At 43.5% G+C, this 18,694-nt stretch overlaps 1 protein-coding gene across 5 annotated transcripts in view; it reads left to right on the top strand.

The window, feature by feature from the left end:
- ARHGAP6 (Rho GTPase activating protein 6) overlaps window positions 1-18,482 on the top strand; it is a 541,707-nt gene extending 523,225 nt beyond the window's left edge. For 4 of the 5 annotated variants that reach the window (XM_027535095.1, XM_027535097.1, XM_027535099.1 and 1 more), the window contains 4 exons: window positions 658-755; window positions 10,816-11,087; window positions 13,139-13,219; window positions 16,483-18,482. In XM_027535095.1, coding sequence (XP_027390896.1) covers window positions 658-755; window positions 10,816-11,087; window positions 13,139-13,219; window positions 16,483-17,183 — 1,152 coding nt within the window. In that variant the 3' untranslated portion in view covers window positions 17,184-18,482. The remainder of the gene's footprint in view (window positions 1-657; window positions 756-10,815; window positions 11,088-13,138; window positions 13,220-16,482) is intronic. The other variant, XM_027535096.1, reaches the window with a different exon arrangement.
- Window positions 18,483-18,694: the final 212 nt, after the last annotated feature.

Genomic DNA, 18,694 nt, shown 5'->3' with positions numbered 1-18,694 from the left:
ATAAATATGAACTTAGAAAGTGTCCCCATTTGGACAAGAAGTTATGAACACCAGTCCTCTTAACCACGATATTTTGCTCATTCAAAGTCAAGAAAATCGAGTCCAAGCAACAGAGGGTTCCAAGTGGTTAGGGTCTATCTCCAGTCACAAGTGGAGTGACAGTTCACCCCACTTGAATTGAATTGAGTAGTGAATATGAAAGTGAAGTGAAAGTGTTATTTGCTCAGCCATGTCCAACTGTTTGTGACCCCCTGGACTGTACCTCTATCCATGGGATTCTCCAGGCGAGAATATTGGAGTGGGTTGCCATTCCCTTCTCCAGTGGATCTTCCCAACCCTGGGATTTAACCCAAGTCTACTGCATTGCAGGCACATTCTTTACAGTAAGTCTGAGCGACCAGGAAGCCCAGTGAGTATGACTCTCTGGTAATCATCCAGTTTGTTCTAAGAATGAAACTGGCTGCATGGATTGGTGTAGATTTGGTTTTCACCAACAAATCCCTCTGTTCTCTTATAACTTTTGTTGTCTGTGCGACCCCATAGACTGTAGATAACTTTTGAGGCATCCTTTTAGACGCTATTGTCAGCCTGCCAGTGACCACAGTTCACCTCTTGCTGGAGTGGTTTTATTTATGCCTTGACACTTGGTCCGTGCAGGTTCCCCCGGATCTGCAGAATGAAGTGCTGATCAGCCTGTTAGAGACCGATCCGGATGTGGTGGATTATCTACTCAGAAGGAAGGCCTCCCAGTCTTCGTGAGTATGCTTGTTTTGCCATCTTCTCAAATCATCTCGGGGATGTCTATTTCCATTTCCAAAGAATTAGAAAAGTTTACATAGCTCCACGCAGGGTGACTTGAGTGGAATTTTGGTGACTTCCTGGCAAATCTGATCTGTCCCCCTAAAAAGAAAATCCTTGTCTTACCAATTGACTTGTCAAATTACAAAATGCCTTTGGGGATTTTTCTGCTTCATTTTTTGTCTTTTTCCAGCCCCTTGAGACTGTGTTTACCAGAAAAAAAAGAAAAAGCCACTAAATCACACTGGCAGGAAGTGCAGGAACTGACAGTGATATGCATCAGTGATTCCACTTCTACAGTGCTTAAAACTGTGCTTAGCAGCCCCCAAGGATGCGCCTGGATGCATCTTACCTGTGTAACTCACCAGCGGGATAGGTGCATCACCAAACCACAGGACAGGCCTCAGCCAAGGCCTAGGTGGCCATTTGAAATGAGACATGTTCACCCTCTCGACTTGCCCACTCTTTATAGCTAGCATCCTTTTGATAGAAATGCACACTGGTCTCCACAGGCCCCCATGTTTGCAATGAGGAAAATACAAGCCTCCCTGTAGGCTATGGTTTGCCACCATTTTTTCCCCCAAAGGAGAAGCACTGAATTTTTTCTGCTGGTTAGATTTTATGATTTCTCTTCACCATTGGCTATAGAGGCAGAGTGTATGGAGGGCGCCAAATATTTAACAAAGCCAGTTAAGGGGACAATATTGCATCATGAACCAGGAGCGATGTTGCCATCAAGGCACCAAACCCTCAATTTGTGACAGGAAAAGTTGTGATCCTTCGTGAAAGTATCATTTATGCTGTGCTTTTTAATCTACTGAATTTCAACAATTCTAAGACACATTTTCCCCCAGGTTTTATAATCCCTGAAATTAAGATTAATCTTTTTTTTATAAATTTTTTATTGGAGTATGGTTGCTTTACAATGTTGTGTGAGTTTCAGGTGTACAGCAAAGGAATCAGTTACACATATGCACATATCCCCTCTTTTTCAGACTCTTTTCCCATATAGGTCATTACAGAGCATTGAGTAGAGTTCCCTGTGCTATACAGCAGGTTCTTATTTGTTATCTATTTTACACATAGTGGTGTGTATATGTCAATTCCAATCTCCCAATCCACCCCAGCCCTTCCCCTCCTTGGTATCCATAAGTTTGAGATTAATCTTATAATCAGTGACATGTCTTCATAGCATTTTCTCTCTTAGTCATACATAAATACTGTAATGGTCTGTCTTATTCAGTGGTATCTTGGAAAGATGGACATGCATTAAATTGTTCTTTTATACTGATGTTGAGTTTGATGTACTAATTTTCATTTAAAACTATTTCAAATGCTTAAACATTATGTTCTTTACAGAAACTTGGTGGAAAGAAATTGCACACTGCTCAGGCCTCCTTCTTTTCTGGGTCATTACGTCCATAACCCTGCTCAGTTCAGTTTCACTCTGTGTCCTATAGAGCAGTGAAGAATTTTTAAGTGGATCATCCTTTCAAGAGCACTTTTTAAAATCCATTTCTGTGCAAATCATTATCAAGATAATTTCTGCTTCAAGTAAGACATTCTGCCTAGATTCAAGCCCTAAGAGCAAGGGAGAATAAAAATTAATTCAAATTATATACATGGGCTAGCATTTCATGGTCTTACTTTTCATATCAGAAAATTAGGTTTTCTTAAATTTTCCTGAGATACCTAGCTATCATCAAGGTGTAGATTCTAATTTAAACTAACACAGGGCTTTTCTTCGCAGTAGATCTTGTGCGACCAGAATTTAAAGGAACTTATTTCCTTCCCCTGCAAGGGAACAGACATTGTGGCCTTCTCTCTGTGAATCCCCCGTCAAGCTGCCTTTAAACCACTTCTCTGTGGGAAAGCTAGAAAACACACACCTAAAAAAAACACTGATTTTTAACTTGCCGAATTTCTTGCTTTTACATGGCATTTAAAAGCACATGAATGTTATACGTTGAAGAATAGGTGATAGAAGTTATTTCTGTGTGGTTTTCAAGTACACTCTTTGCATATAAACACCAATAAATGGGCCTTTCTTTCTCTGATCTTAGGAAAAGGAGGAATCATATTAAGCCCATCCCAAGCTGTAGAGTGGTTTGGCCTCTTCTGTTGCCTGTCCCCATAGGAACAAGAATCGCAAGGCCTAGGCAAGCTGACCCTATTCCAAGATGTTAGGTGAGTGACAGGGCTTCAAGGAAAGGGAGGTGAGCTCACAGGAGCATGGAAGATGGCAGAGATGAGTGCCATGGAACAGAAATCTTTGGGAGAAGACTGACTAAGTAAGGAGAAGTGAGTGTTTAGTTTTTCCGTCTGGATACAGGTCAGACAGCAGCTCAGAAGGATGATAATGCTGCCAGGAAATGAAAATACATACATTAACAAATAAATATGGATTTTTAATGGCCATTTGAGGCTTGCAAGTCCTAACCCTCGAGCTGTAGATAGTCTCTGCAGGCTTTAAAGTGTGCTTCTCCACTTTACTGTGCATCTGGATCGCCAGGAGTTCTTGTTAAAAAAACTCTCTGAATCAGTATGTCTGGGGAGGGAGCCTGAGAAACTGCATTTTTAACAGACCCTCAGATGGAACTGTGATATGGCTGGGCCATGGTCCACACTTTGAGGAGCAAAAGCTTAAAATCTCAAGGCAATTTTTTTTCCATTTTTTTTGAAGTATAGTTGAATTACAACATTGTGTTAATTTCTGCCATACCACAAAGTGATTCTGTTGTGCACATATGTACATATATATATGTATACACATATATATACATTCAGTTTTTAGATTCTTTTCCAACATGGTTTATCACAAGATACTGAGTATAGCTCCCTGTGCTCTACAGTAGGACCTTCTTGTTTATCCATCCTATTTATAAAAGCTCACATCTTTAAGAGCTTGCAGGTTTGTTGATACTCCAAGGGACAAATGGTATGTGCTGGGTCCCTGGTTCTCAGCCTTGTCTCCCCATTTGAATCACCTGGGGAACCTGAAGAATACCTCCACCTGGGTGCCCCCCTAGAGATTCGGATTCACTTATTCTGGGGTGCAGTCTGGACACGGGGATTTTCAAAGCCCTCATGTGATTCTCTCTCAAGTGGCCAGGCTAAGAACTGCCAGCTGAGAGCTGCCCCAGTAGATACTACATATTTCCTGTCATCCAGAGAGTTGAGGTTAGGTGATTTGTTACATTCCAAAGGGGGCTCTGTGTTGACAGAGAAGGCAACCAGTGCTCCAGACCATAAATCCACATGAACTTTGGAGAAGAGAAAGAAATGTTTCCTGCTGTCTCATGGATAGCTTCTGAGAAGAGCAAGGATTTGAAGGGAACTTTGTAGGGCTGGAGAGGTTGTCAATAGGCCTAGATGTTTGGGGAGCTTGAACCAGGGCCTGGTCATAAAAGTAAATATGTCAGCTGGCTGGGGACACAGTAAAAAAAGCTGGCCAGCACAGAGGGCAGAAGCCCTTAAATGGCAAGCTTAGAGGTGATGCCTAAACCAAGAAGCAGTGGCGAAGAATTAGAGTGATCATGGTCATGATAGATTACAGTGCTGACAAATTGCAGGACCCCAATGCTGGCAACACTGGCATGCCAATTACCCATCAATAGCACACACTTATATGATATAAAATGCTGGTCATGAGGTTTGAATTCAGAGCCAGATTGCCTGAGTCCAGATCCCATTTCCACTTCTAGTTAGCTGTGCTGTCTTGGGTAAATCAATTTCTCTCTCTGTCTCAGTTTCCTCATCTGTAAACTAGAGATAAAAAGTCATACTGGGATGAGGACTTCCCTAGCAGTCCAGTGGTTAAGACTCTGCACATACAATACAGGGGGGTGCAGGTTCGCTCCCTGGTCAGGGAACTAAGATCTCACATGCCATGCGGCCAAAAAAAAAAATAGGAAAAAGTCGTACTAACTTTATAGTTATTTGGCTATTAGTATCCGGCTTTAAATAAATGCTTAGTATTCGTTAATGATCATTATCACATTGCTTGGCATTTCATCATTCTGTTCATTTATAACTACTTACCAAAGTAGTTGGTAAGTAGGTGTAAGTAGTTTTAAGTGGGGTGTCACTAGATTCTGCCTTGCTGTCCATGAGACAGTAACTTACAAAGGCAACATGGCATGAGAGAACCCATCCATGTTAAGTTGTGGCACTCTGGGAAAAGGCAAAGCCCACCTGATCTAACTGGCATCGGGATGGTGGCATGGTTCTAGAATGGAAAGAGGGGTGAGGACGAAAGGCACCGAAGTTGGGAAGGTGACCTGATCGCGTCAGGCCAGGTAGAGTTTGAAACGGACAGAAAGCGGTTCCGTTTGCAGGTCATGAGGTGGAGGACCTGGATAAGCTGTGGTGCAATGGAAATGGACAGAACTCTTGTTCTGAAGATTTTATTTAGTGAAAACTCAGCTACAAGGGCTATAAAAGGCAAGAATGGAAAGGATTTTCAGGAAGACCACAGAGTGGAAAGCAACAGTAGCTTCTAAAATGAACTCTGTAAGTGCAGTGATATGCACGAGCTCCCTCGTTATTCTCTTCCGACTCTTTGATTTATTTCCTGAAGCTTCTGTTCTGTGCCATCAATTCACATACCTAAATAAGGTTTTAGGTTCCCGTGCCCCACGTGGCAACTGCATAAGATTTTATTTGGAGTGGACAAGTAAATTTTCAAAAGAGTGTCAAACCAAGAACAAGAACATCCTCATCATAATTTCTGTTTTGAAAGATGAAACATTTAGTAATAGTTGGGAATTTCATGCTTCCATTTGAGTTGTTTCCTCTTCTGTATGTGACAACTGAACTGGGGGAGTGAAAGGAGGATTCATTCTTTTTCCTTGTGCTTGTCTACTTACATTTTTGGCTTCAACCAAAATGGAATGCCAAGAGGAGATTAGAAGAGATTTATATTACTAAAAAGGCAAGACTTCTAGTTTTTTAATTGCTTGTCTGGTATATTTATTGGAATTATATGCTCTTTTTTTCCAAAGATACTTAGAATAGATTCCCCCCCTCCTTGATTTAGGGATGTAAGGAAGTAGGGGATGAGAACAGAATCAAAGAAGACAAGGTGTGATAAACACAGGCATTTGCAACAGAACAGAGCAGGGCTGGGACTAGGGTGAGGAAAGTGAGGTGCCAGTTTTAAGGGTGTGCTAAAACAGTCGTCAAAATGAACAACAATTAAATGTAGCAATTTTTAAAAACCAATGTCATCGCCAAAGATCTACAATGAACAAAATAGCAACAAAAATTTTAGGAAACCTGGGCAAGTTCTAATGTCTATCTCCTGGTGGGAGTGTGGATCCATGTCAGCTTCTCTTTGGAGTGGGCTGCCTTTGTCCCTAGGATTCTGCATAAGGGATGTTTTGCAGAAGTGAACATGATGAATGTGAAAATCTTCCATAAATCCAGAGTGGCTATGGCAGTGGATTCCTTTCCAATTACAATTAACAGCGTCAACGATGGTTATGTGCTTTGAGTTCCAACAGACGGAGGGTTTATCAGTTCCCGGCTGAACCAATCATGAAACCAAAGCAAGTCTGAAATCCCCAAGGATGTTGCTTACTGGGGTCGCTCAGCCAGGGGCCGGGCCGGCCATTTCCGGTGATTGAACCGGAGTTTTCCGTCTATCCACAGAACGAGTTCTGTGCCTCCGGCTGCAGTGCAGGCCTGCCCACAGTACCCTGCCAGCGTGTTTACACCCTGACCTGGAAGGACCAGCTAAGGGTGAGAAAGCAATTCGCTCTCCGTGTCCATCTCATGCCTGTTTGGTTGGCCGAGACTGGCCATGCATGCTGTGGATGGTCCCGAGGCTTTCAGGGCTCATGGGAAGGCTCTCCAGTCATGGAGGCAAACCCATGTCAACTGGCAGTGTATCCACTCAGCATTCCCCACCTCAATCCATGAAATTCCAACACCTAGAGAGACAGAACACCATGTGCCTCTCAACGATGTCTCACTGCTTAGAGTAAATATTTTCTATAAATAAACACATGAATATTTTAGCCCTTTACTTGGAGCGCTGAACTTAAAATTGTCTTCCAAGAGGCGAATTAGCTTAGAGGCAAATCTTAGAGAAGATATCAGTGACAGCTTGTCTCATTTTTTTCAAAGATACTCACAGGGAAGGTCCTGGATTTGTTTCCAGTTGATTTAATGATAAAGCAATGGAGTGACACTAAAATTTTTGAAAACTCTGAACTCCCACTATTATAGTGAGACTTCTGAGGAATAAATATAATCATTTTATTTCATTAATTGGTGGGCTCTCGTGTGGAAAGACAAGTCTTCCCAGGTGGCCCAGTGGTAAAGAATCCGCTGGCCAGTGCAGGAGATGCAGGTTTGATCCATGGACTGGATCCTGGGGGACTGGATCGCCCGGGAAGACGAAATGGCAACCCATTCCAGTATTCTTGCCTGGAGAATTCCATGGACAGAGGAGCCTGGCGGGCTACAGACCATGGGGTCTCAGAGAGTCGGACACGACTGAGCGCATACGCACACGTGTAGAAAGACAACCCTTGGGCGTGGGTTCTTGGGCAAATTTGGCCACCACCTTACTGACCTCTGCTGAGAAATTAAAATGATAAATAGGAAATACTTTAAACATATAAAAGAGCCACCAACTGTAAGCATAAAACAAGGCATTTTACTATTGATTTTGAATAATTTTAAACTATACAGTCCAGGGAATTCTCCAGGCTGGACTACTGGAGTGGGTAGCCTTTCCCTTCTCCAGCGTAACTTCCCAACCCAGGGATCAAATCCAGGCTTGCCGTGTTGCAGGCAGATCCTTAACCAGCTGAGCCACAAAGGAAGCCCAAGAATACTGGAGTGGGTAGCCTATCCGTTCTCCAGAGGATCTTCCCGACCCAGGAATCAAACCGGGGTCTCCTGCCTTGCAGGAGGATTCTTTACCAGCTAAGCTATCAGGGGAGCCCATGATTTTAAACAGTATCTATCAAATACATTTTCAGAGTCTTCGCCCCATGCAACGTCAACATCCCCTCATTTCTTTCAGTCCTCTCTTGACGTGTGATCAGAGTTGTTAACGGTAACTTCATCCAGTTGCTGCCACACAATGAATTCTATATACACGTCAACTTATGTGCTTCTGCCAGGCCAAGGGGTTGCTTCACATAAGAGGCTACCCAAGCTGTTCGCCATGTGCACTCAACCTGCATCAGCTTCCATGGCTAGGTACACTGGCTGGGGAAAGAGGGATCCCCCACCTGCCCATGTTCCTGGGGGTGACCCCAGCCCCACTGAGGAGGTCCATGGGCTGTGTCTGCCGCTTTCGCCTCCACCCCCAGGGATTAGCTCTGGCCTCCTCCTCCGGTTTCTCCCTCATGGGGGCTACAGCTATGGTGACCTCGGTTGCTTGACTTGGACAATGACACCGAACAGCAGAGAAAGGCAGCTTGGCCCCTCCTGCCCCCTCCCCTTATCATGTTCTGATCCATAACCAGATAGCATTCAGCGATCTGGCTCCTGCAGGCTGGAGCTGGCTGCAATGGGCACGCTCTCTCCTCTAATCCGATGTAGCCCTGCCAGCTGGAAGTCAGAACCAGCCCACTGCCCCCACTGCCAACCAGGGCTGAGGCTGTGGCCAGTACCTGTGGTCTCTCTGCTGACTTGCCTCCGAGGAGATCCATAGCCCACGGTCACATCTATGGGGCGAGGGAGGGCAGGTAGGCTTGGTATCTCAGGTTTGGTATCTGACTTCCCCCAAGTATCAAAATTACCTGGAGGGCTTTTAAAGCCCTGCACCCAGAGGTTCCCTTTCAGTCCTCAGAAGCAGCACCCATTTGGCTTAATGATCTGTTGTCACCATCTTGAAATTCTAGTCATTATTCTCACTGTGGGGCCCTGCGGGTTCACTTGGCCCTGGGCCCTGCTTGTGATTGCCAGTCCCGTCAGGAGATCCAAAGGGCAGCCTGCGAATTCGCATTTCCAACCAGTGATGCATTTCGCAGATGATGGGGACGCTGCCATGTCAGAAGTACTGTCCCTAGTACTTGAGATGTTCAAGAAATTTCTTTCATGGGGTGTTTTTCCTGATGCACGTTGACTGTTGACTGAATCTGCAACTTATGTTTTGCTCTATATATTCTCTTCTGTATGTTTTGTAAGACAGATGAGCAAGATATGAGACCAAACCATTGTGGTCTCCATGAGCTATAATACGACCTTTCCAAAACTCTCTTCCTGTTGTAAGGGGGCCCAAAAGCATCTGTGGCCCTGATAGATGTTTTAATTTGGCAAAGGAATTGACTAGACTCTCTTTAAAACAGGTCATTAAAGCAGGTTTTATGTGCCCACTCTTATCGAAATAACACTGTGACTTATTCTTGCCGAGTAGACATAAGACACTTTCATTAATGAATGGAAAAAATGTCAACTAAACAGGGAAAAACAACTGAAGTTAGCCCAGCAATTTGATGTCTAGCCCCGGTCAGAATGTAGAACCCAGATTCTGAGCTGAGTTCTGTGTGGCTTCCAGTTCAACACACTTGTATTTGCTCATTCTCACAGTGGAGTGTCCCCAATGAGAGTCAAACCCCATGATGACAGACAAGGGTCTGTTTGTTTTGTCCTGTGTTCCCTCCATAGAATCAGAGAGAGTTTCCCCCTTTAATTAAATGATGGCAGTTAAATCGTTTTTTTCCTCCACTTTCCAGCAGTAGTAGTAAGTTCCTTTTATTTTTCCTTCATTCATTGGAAGCCTGAAGTTTCTGGAAAACCATCCTCGTGGGTTGTCCTCTGGCTCTTTCCCATAAGGTCGTCAGTCATTGGTTTAAAGAGTAGGCAAGGAAAGGACTGTTTATTCCATGTGGTTAAGAAATTCCCTCAGCAGAAAGTGCTTGGGGCCCTAACTGCCTCGGTGACAGGGAAAGCTTGTCACAGCTGAGTTGCCTTCCCCTGTCAGTAAGCCTGGCCCGAGCCCCCAGTGAAGCTGGACCCCCTGACAGCATCCTTTCTCCTCCTGCATACACAGAACCCTTAGATTAGGAAGGGCTTGCTCAGGCATGTGGTTACCTTCTATAAGATCACCAAGGATTTGTCTTGAAAAATTAATCCAAAAGAAAGTAAAGACCAGAGAAGTGAAGTGGGGCGAGGGGTGGGGGTGGGGGGGCAGCAGAAGCAGGTTTGGGAACTTTTAATCAATCTGTGATCATTTCCCTTTAAGATGTTGTCAGGGCCACTGTTTTGAGGAAAGTAGAAAATACAGATGTTCCCAGGTAAGACTTCAAACACTCTTGTCATGTTCCTGATGTTCTTGTTTCCCTATTCGGCTCACATTTTCCCCATTATTTCTGTTGCTGTGACAACTCATGCTCATATAAAACTTAATGGATACGCTCATTAGTATGCTTTACATCAATTTGTAAAAGCACGCATGCCTTGTAGAATCCTTTTAGGTGTATTTAAATACCATGGATTCCAGTGACGGTCATGTTTATCTTTTTAGCCACCATTTTATCCATAAAACAGTTATTCCCACCACCACCACCATCATCATCGTTGTCAGGAAGGATGGATTGATTGACATTAGTATTTGGGTGAAAGGAGAAAAGGTGTCCATAAACTGCATGTAACGTTTCACTCATAGTTTTGTCTGAATTATTTTTAATTCAGGATATTGAGGAAAGCTAGAGTTATCTACAGTTTTCCCTATTTAACAGATAGTGAGCATCAGATTTTAATTTTTAAATGGAAACAGGGATTGATCCAACAGGCATTTCAGCGATGCACCTTGAAGGGTTTCATCACTTCGCCCTGCCGTTTCCTGTGACATCTGTTGGGTTTTGCTGCCATCTGCTGGCCATTTCATAGAAACGCTTTCACCTGATTGACATGGAACCTTGCTCAGAAACTCTTTTGTTTCAGCCCCTGTGTCCACACATTCTCCTGCCGTCATTTGTAAACCTGTCCGCTGGTTTGAATCTGGTCTCTCATTGCTAACACACTCACGCACCTGTAATTGTCTCCTTGTGCCAGAAGCCCTGACATGCTGAGGTCTGAAGTCTCCTTTTCCATGGGAGGAAGGCACTCGTCCACAGACTCCAACAAGGCCTCCAGCGGAGACCTCTCCCCTTATGACAACAACTCCCCTGTGCTGTCTGAGCGTTCCCTGCTGGCTATGCAAGAGGACGCGGTGCCGGGGGGCTCAGAGAAGCTTTACAAAGGGCCGGAGCCGTGTGCGCGCCGGGTGGGCCACTTGCCCTCCTCGAAGTCGAGGGAGAGTTCTCCTGGACCAAGGCTTGGCAAAGGTAATTCATCCAGTCCCTCTGATTGCACCTGTGGCCTGGTGTGGGCGCTTTGGACCTGGTCTCCAACCCTTCCTTGTTTCATGTTTCTCTAATTCAATGAGCATTTACTGAGGACCTGCCAAACACTCATCCTGGGTCCAAATCCCTGCACACCCAGCTAGGTGGGAAGCAGTCTCCAGCGCGGTGAGCCCCAGACAGTCCCAGCTGACTCTCCCCTCCAGCATCCGAGGAACTTGCTGGCTCCTGGCCTGTGGGCTTGGGTACATATCTTTTAGTCTAAGATGGCACCCCGCCATTGCTGTTACTTTTATACAGAGAACAAGCTGAACTCACTATATAAGGAGCAGGCAAGTTCCAAATAAGTCTCCATGGCAATGATGACTTTTAGGCAAAAGAAGATTTCCATGGTCAAAACATTTGGGAAAGCCTGAGTTAACCAAGTGAACTGTTTCTCTGCTGTACAAGTTCTCAAAAATCTTTACACTACTAGCAGGCACCATGAATTTCCACGATGGGAGGGAGGGGTTGGTTTGCAGCTTTTCTCAAATGGATTTGACCACTGAATGTTCAATTTTGTACTCCCCCTCCACAGAACAATTCCTCAGGGTCAGGACTCGCAGGACACTTTTAAACTGATCACTGGAAGACAAAATACAAATTCTTGCTGCTGTATCACAAATATATAGTTTTCTCTGAAGAGTCACTCTGAAAGGGCTCCCTTTTTTTGGTGTTTTTAATCACAGCAGCTTTATTTTTATTTCACAAATATTTCTTTCAAAAATTTCTTTTAATTTACAGTGAAAACAGTAGTTGGTATTTCCATCAGGCATAACATTTCTTTTTAAAATGTGAAAGTACTTGCCTCGTCCGTGAAATGGACTCAGGGACATCTCTTCAGGATTAAATGAGAGAATGAACACATATGAACTGCTGAACACAGGGAAGCACCAGTAGACATTTGCTTCTAGAAATAGTCATTATCATCACGTTGCCGAATTTGTTTGTTTAGATGCTAAGTCGTGTCTGACTCTTTGTGACCTCACAGACTGTAGCCCGCCAGGCTCCTCTGTCCATGGAATTTTCCAGGCAAGAGTACTGGAGTGGGCTGTCATTTCCTTCTCCAGGGGATCTTCCTGACCTAGGGATTGAACCCATGTCTCCTGCATTGGCAGGTGGGTTCTTTACCACTGAGCCACCTGAGATGCTCTTAGGTTTCAGGATTGTAGTAAGGATTAAATGAGATGGTGGGAACACCTAAGATAGAACCTTAGGCTGTAAATATTTACAGACAGATTAGGGAGGGTGTATGAATAAACACATGTAGGACTGTGACTGCTGATGCCACAGAGGAGTATTCCGTAGGCAAGATAAACAAACTATAACCATTGTTCCTCTGTCTCTATGTTGATGCGATTGAAGCTGTTGTCACCCATGACAACTCTACTCATTTCCTAGGGCTGCCATAACAAGTGAACACAAACTTAGTGATTTAAAACAAAAATTTATTATCATACAGTTCTGGGCGTCAGAAATCTAAAATGGGTCCACAGGGCTCTCTTCCTTCTGGAGACTCTAGGGAACAATCTGTTTCCTTGCCTTTTCCAGCTTCTGAGGCTGCCTGCATTCCTTGGTTCATGGCCCTTTCCTCCATCTTTAAAGCCAGCAACATAGCATCTTCTATCTTGCTTCCCTCTTATAAAGACCTTTGTGATTACACTGGGCTCACACAGATAATCCAGAATCATCTCCTTATTCCAAAATCCAGAACTTAGGCACACCTGCAAGACCCTTTTCACTATAACATCTTCACAGATTTTGGGGATCATGACTTACTCTGTCTACCACAGCCATCACAGAGAAAGAGCCTTTTCGTGAATCCCAAATGGAATAGGCCTCTTAAAAGGCAGGTCTGCATCATATTCTGTCTTGTATCCATCACAATCTCGAATACAATACTTCGAGAAGAGGTGTCATAAAAATATTTATTGATTTATTTTTAATCTTCAGTTTTCATTTGGAGTTACATACCTTTTTTTTACACTTCTTCCTAGATATGGCAGAGGAGGCTTTCAATATCTGGGGAACTTGGCATTCAACATTAAAAAGTGGATCCAAAGACCCAGGAATGACAGGTAAAGGATTATATTTTCAAACTAATATTGCACTTATTTTTAAAGTTAATTTTCTTTGCTTTTCACCTTACTATCATCGTATTACATGCTTCTCAGATATTATTTGAAAAATGCTGTGTTGACGTAGGAGGAATATTCACAACCTAAAAGTTGAGTGTTATATTTTATTTGGGGGGAATTTTTAGGACTCCAAGCTGGGGAGACTTGGAGTAGTGTGAGAGAACTGCTCTGAGGAGGCAAGGGAAGGAGCCAGGTTATATAGACGTTTGCGACAAAGGGCAGGTAGTCTGAGTGTCAACAGATTATTGTTAATTAAAGGAAAACCAGATATCTCAAGTTAAGGAATTTAGCACTTTTCTCTGCCTGGGAAGATGCAAGAGCCTGGGCTCACTGAAATCATTCCTTTGATCTGCACCTCAGCTACCTGGGGCCAGTATCCTGTATTTTCATGTCCTGAGCTTCCTCAGGGCTCACCACAGGGAGTGGCTGCAGGAAGTGGCCACCATCTGATGGCTGCTAGATGACAGGTATTCTTTTTTTTTCCTGAGTTTCTTCAGGGTGGCTCACATTGGAAGGCTGCAATCACTGAGGGCTGTGACATCCTTGTTTACTGATATGGCAGGAAATATCCCATTTCCCAGCTGGAAATAGGGAAAAAGGAGATAAAGCTATACCTTTCCACCAAAGTACATCAATCTTTGACTTTCTTTCATTTGCAAGAGTTTTTAAAGATAGTTATACTCATTCTGACTGTGTGCCTTTATATGATTTGTCTACCTTTCATCCTCCAGGCATTTTCCATTATTGTCGTTAAGGGCTGTGTAGTATTTTGGATGCATATTCATAGTTTATAGCCCAGTGTTGGGACCACTGAGTTGTTCCCGTTTTTTTTAGTGATGTTGCAATAAGTTAATGTCAGGGACCTCTTTTAGGTACTTTTTGGATTTTGTATTTTAAATTGTAAAAAGAGTTCACAAAATTTTAGAAAGCCAGTTATAAATCTGAAATAGGAAAGTGGGAAAATAGGAAAATCCCTTGGTGGTCCAGTAGTTAGGTTTCCGTGCTTCCACTTCTGGGGGCCTGGGTTCCATCTCTGGTTGGGGATATAAGATCCTGCAAGCTGTGTGATGCAGCCCCCCAAAAAAATACAAAACAGAATAAGAAAGTGGGTCAAAATATAATGAACCTATCCAAGAATTCAGAGGTATAGTCACTTCACATTGCATAGAGGATACAGTGGCTTGTGTTCCATAAGCCATAGTGGCAGTGCCATTTCATGGTACTGTCCATGTCACTTTAATCTCCTTGGTATTGCAAATCACTGGGTTTGCATTTGGGTTTCTTTAAAAAACAAAATTGTGTTTATTATTATCATTTGCCTGTATTTCTCACCAGTATTTTTCAATTTTTCTATTAATCAGCTGAATTTCACCCACAGATTATCCTTATGTCATTGGCTATTTATGTATGCTAGTGTTTTTTAAATTGATTCTTACAAACTCTTCTTATAATAAAGGCATTAACCCTTTGACCACATTGTTTGCCACTGATATTCCTTGCATTTTCTCCCTTTTTGCATATCTGGATACTTTTTTAATGGTTTTACACGAGTAATTCTCTTTTGTGTGAATTCTTTCACAAAATTAATCTTAACTTGTACTTAAGCATTGGCGAATTAGTCATCTATACACTTTTCTCCATCACAATATTTCATTATTTTAACACTTAATTCTTTAATCCATCTGGAATATATGTTAATATATAATATGAGGGCTTCCCTGGTGGCTCAGACCATACAGAATCCTCCTGCAATGCGGGAGACCTGGGTTCGATCCCTGGGTTGGGAAGATCCCCTGGAGGAGGGCATATAATATGAAGTGTGTGAATTGTTTTATTGTTTCCCTGTGTGTGTGTGTTCCCTTTTTCATTGTTTTGTAATACTTCCCACATTACATTTTTAAAGCATGGTGCATTTTTATTTTAATGGCCTCTACTCCAGTTTGAGTATTTGAGTATTGAGCCATTATCTAAGTACATCTCCCCTTATCCCATGAGCTGCTTTACTGTCTTTTCCCCCAAGGATAAATTATTCCAAGATATCCTGCTCTGTTTTCCCTCTGCTGGTTCAAGTCTGATCTGTCCCTGTGTACATGTTTATATGCCCCTCTCCCCGCAAAATGATCTCCCTGCTTACTTTTTAAGAAATGAGAGAATAGGGCAAATCAACAGGAGACAGGCAGCCTAGGGACATATGCCCCAGGAACTCCTCATTTGCTTGTGAAACACACTTTTTTTTGCTCTCCTTTCAATTTCCTGAAGAAAGTTGTATCCGTTAGGGAAGGTTACAAACATCCTCTAAATGTCAGTGGCTTAACCTTTCACAGGTTGATTTATCCTCACTCCGCAGTCCAGGTGGGTTGTGCAGGGTAATGAGGGGTGGGAATACTCTGTTCCAGTCATGCAGGGGCTCAGCTCAAGTTTCATCTAGCCAGTGGCTCCCCCATCCTCAGAGGCCTCAGAGTCTTCCATGGTTGCTCCATTGTGGGCTAGAAGTTGAGGGAAGAGACCAAGTCCAGACAACTACGAGTGCATTTGGTGTTTTTCCTACTAGACCAGGCCTAGAAATGGCTTCCATCACACCTCCACATTTGTTAGCCAGACCTTATATATGTGGCCCTCCTAACTGCAAGGGAGGCTGGGAAATATCATCCAGGAAGGAAAGGGGATGATGGGTGAATAAGGAGCCAGTCTCCCCGACAGTGGCAGGGGTAGAATATTCACATGGGCTGCTGCCTTCCCCTTCTGGCACTAAATGGGGCATTTTTGATTCAATTCATTTATTCCTACAGCTTTGATTGACACAAGAGAAACATGGAAACACTGTAAGTATGTCTCTTCCCAATTGCAAGTTGCACTGAACAGGAAGAGAACGTCCCTTTTACTTTCTAGGTTCAGAAAGTTTCCATAAGCACGGCAGAGAGGGGCTTTCCGAAGGCAGAAATTAAGGCACAGGACTCTTTAGTCTCATTTGACAGTGAAGCTGCCCGAGTCCAGGCGTCTGTCTTTGGAGCTGTTACATGAATTGTGCTGATCAGCAAGAAGCATGGTCAGGTCTCTTACTAGGGAGTTTTCTACTGTAGTCAGCCACAGCTAAACATGTCCTGTGCTTTAAAAAAAAGTTTTTTTGTTTTGAAACTTGCAAGGCATCCCGAGAGGGAGGCTACAAACCAATTGCATTTCTCGTCCTTCTCTCTGGCTCCCAGGTTCCTACGGCAACATTTTTGAAAGCAGCTCCCTCCGCCCGGGGCCGTGCTCCCTGTCTCAAGGGAACCTGTCCCCCAATTGGCCCCGCTGGCAGGGGAGCCCCACAGAACTGGACAGCAGTGCGCAGGCTATTCGGAGGACTCAGACCACGAGCCCGGCAGCTGAGGCGAGGGCGCACGCCCCGGTGGCCCGCGTCTGCAGCACGCCCCACATCCAGGGCGGCGGGCAGCCCACACCGAGGCCGAGGCCGGAGCCGTGCTGGACTCTGAGCAGCGCCGAGGACCTCGCCGAGAGCGAGCCGGAGGGGGCCTGGCTGCAGAGGAGAGCCAAGCCCCTGCCCCAGAGACCTGCAGAGGGTGCCAGGCACGACAAGCGGCCTCCTCCTCCTTATCCTGGTCCAGGAAAGTCAACCGTCGCATCCCCGGCCCACCAAGCCGCCGAGCCACCGCTGTGGAGGCCGCGGAGGCTGGAAGAAGGCTCCGGAACAGCTTCGCAAGAGGGAAGCCAAACAGTCGAGCCGCAGCGAGGGCACCAGGCCGCCCAGCAGAAAGCGAGCAGCGCCTACCCCAGTCCCGCCGGCGATCAGAACAGTAAGACCTTGGGGGAACCCAACTGGCTCGACTGGCAGAGGGAGCGATGGCAGATCTGGGAGCTCCTGTCCACCGACAACCCCGATGCACTCCCGGAAACGCTGGTCTGAGCCCCCCACGCTCACCCCTCACCTCCCAAACAGCCTTCTTCCACTCAGTAGGGGAAAAAGTGGGTGTTGGACAATTGGGCACTTACTTATTTTTCTTCTTTTACACTTTAAAAAAAAAACAACACGAGAAACGTCAGTACACTTAAAGATAGAGCACCCTAGGACCCTGACCCTTTATAATAAGATTCTATTGCATAGCCAGCCTTCAGAAAAAAACAAAAATGTATGCTAACGTCCGATCTAAAAGCTATTCACATTGGCTCTGTATAAGATAAAATTCTCGCTTTGGTATAGCTTAATTGTATTTATGTGACTTCAGTTTTGACTCTTGTATATTCTGTAACAGATTATGTATGATAATCCTATATGTTATATTCACAGAAAACAGAAGGAACACATTTTTTAGTCACTTATTCTAAGTAATGAGATTCTATAGAATGTTCTAGAATATGCACAAGCGGGTTTCTGTGCTTTTGCCATAGCTTTTAACTGGGGACAGCCCTTCTTTCAATGCCTAAGAATAACACTAACAAAGCAAAATAGAACAGAATATGAGAAGCCATATTTTTATATAGTAGTGAGATACAAAAAGAATATAGTCACTGAATGCCTTTTCATATTGAATATGTTTTAAGGAAAATATTAAATTTGATACATTATGGAATATATTTTTAGAATCTGTTTAGAAAGAATTCAGTTAATTGAACAAGAGAAAGGCCGTGCCTGACAAAGAAAGAATAATTAAGAACTTGTCCTTCCCATTTTAGGTCAAATTCAACTTTATATAGACCATATATAATATATATTTATAATGTACGATTTCTATGTATTTTTCAAAACTATAAACTGGAATCCAACTATAAAGTGTTTGGGTGAAAAGAGAGTACTCAAATTACAGAACATGGTTTTTCCTTTTGCCCCATCATCAGTATTAACCAAATTATATGCAGCGCTTTGTGAAGTAAATCATATTTGGAAAAAAACGGAGCTCTGTATTTACACTGTGCCAAAGGCTGAGGAAATGTTTTTGGTAATTTTCTGTGCAATGTAAAATGTTCCTACCATACTTCAGTAAAAATTTGAAGTTTTTCAACTGCAAAGCAATTTTTGACCAGCAGGTGGCAATTCGCTTAAGTATTTTATGAGATTTTTTTTTTTTCACTTCATAAGGGAATGTGTATCATAGAAAAAGATTTTTTTTGATAAAACATGCTACTCTTAATTTTCATATTGGCAATGACATTTTCAGTGGTGTTTCTTCAAGTTCTTGTGCCATAATGAATAAAAAGTTAAAGCAAAGGCTTTGTTCACTGGCATTGAATCTCATGAATGAACCCACACACCATTCCACATACACACTTCCCTATCTGCAAGTCCAAGTGTAATGAACAGTGGCAGTACTATCCACATACAGCTGAAGAGCTAATAAAAAGTCGTAGGTGGCTTGGAGACATAACCCAGTGAAATTGGTGTTTGTTGCAAGTGAAGGTTGATTGTCATCCACTTGAAAC

The sequence above is a fragment of the Bos indicus x Bos taurus genome, chromosome X (genome assembly GCF_003369695.1).
Source record: "Bos indicus x Bos taurus breed Angus x Brahman F1 hybrid chromosome X, Bos_hybrid_MaternalHap_v2.0, whole genome shotgun sequence".
Classification (NCBI taxonomy): Eukaryota; Metazoa; Chordata; class Mammalia; order Artiodactyla; family Bovidae; genus Bos; species Bos indicus x Bos taurus.
Note: the sequence above shows the minus strand (reverse complement) of the source record. Positions and strands in the feature narration are given on the sequence as shown.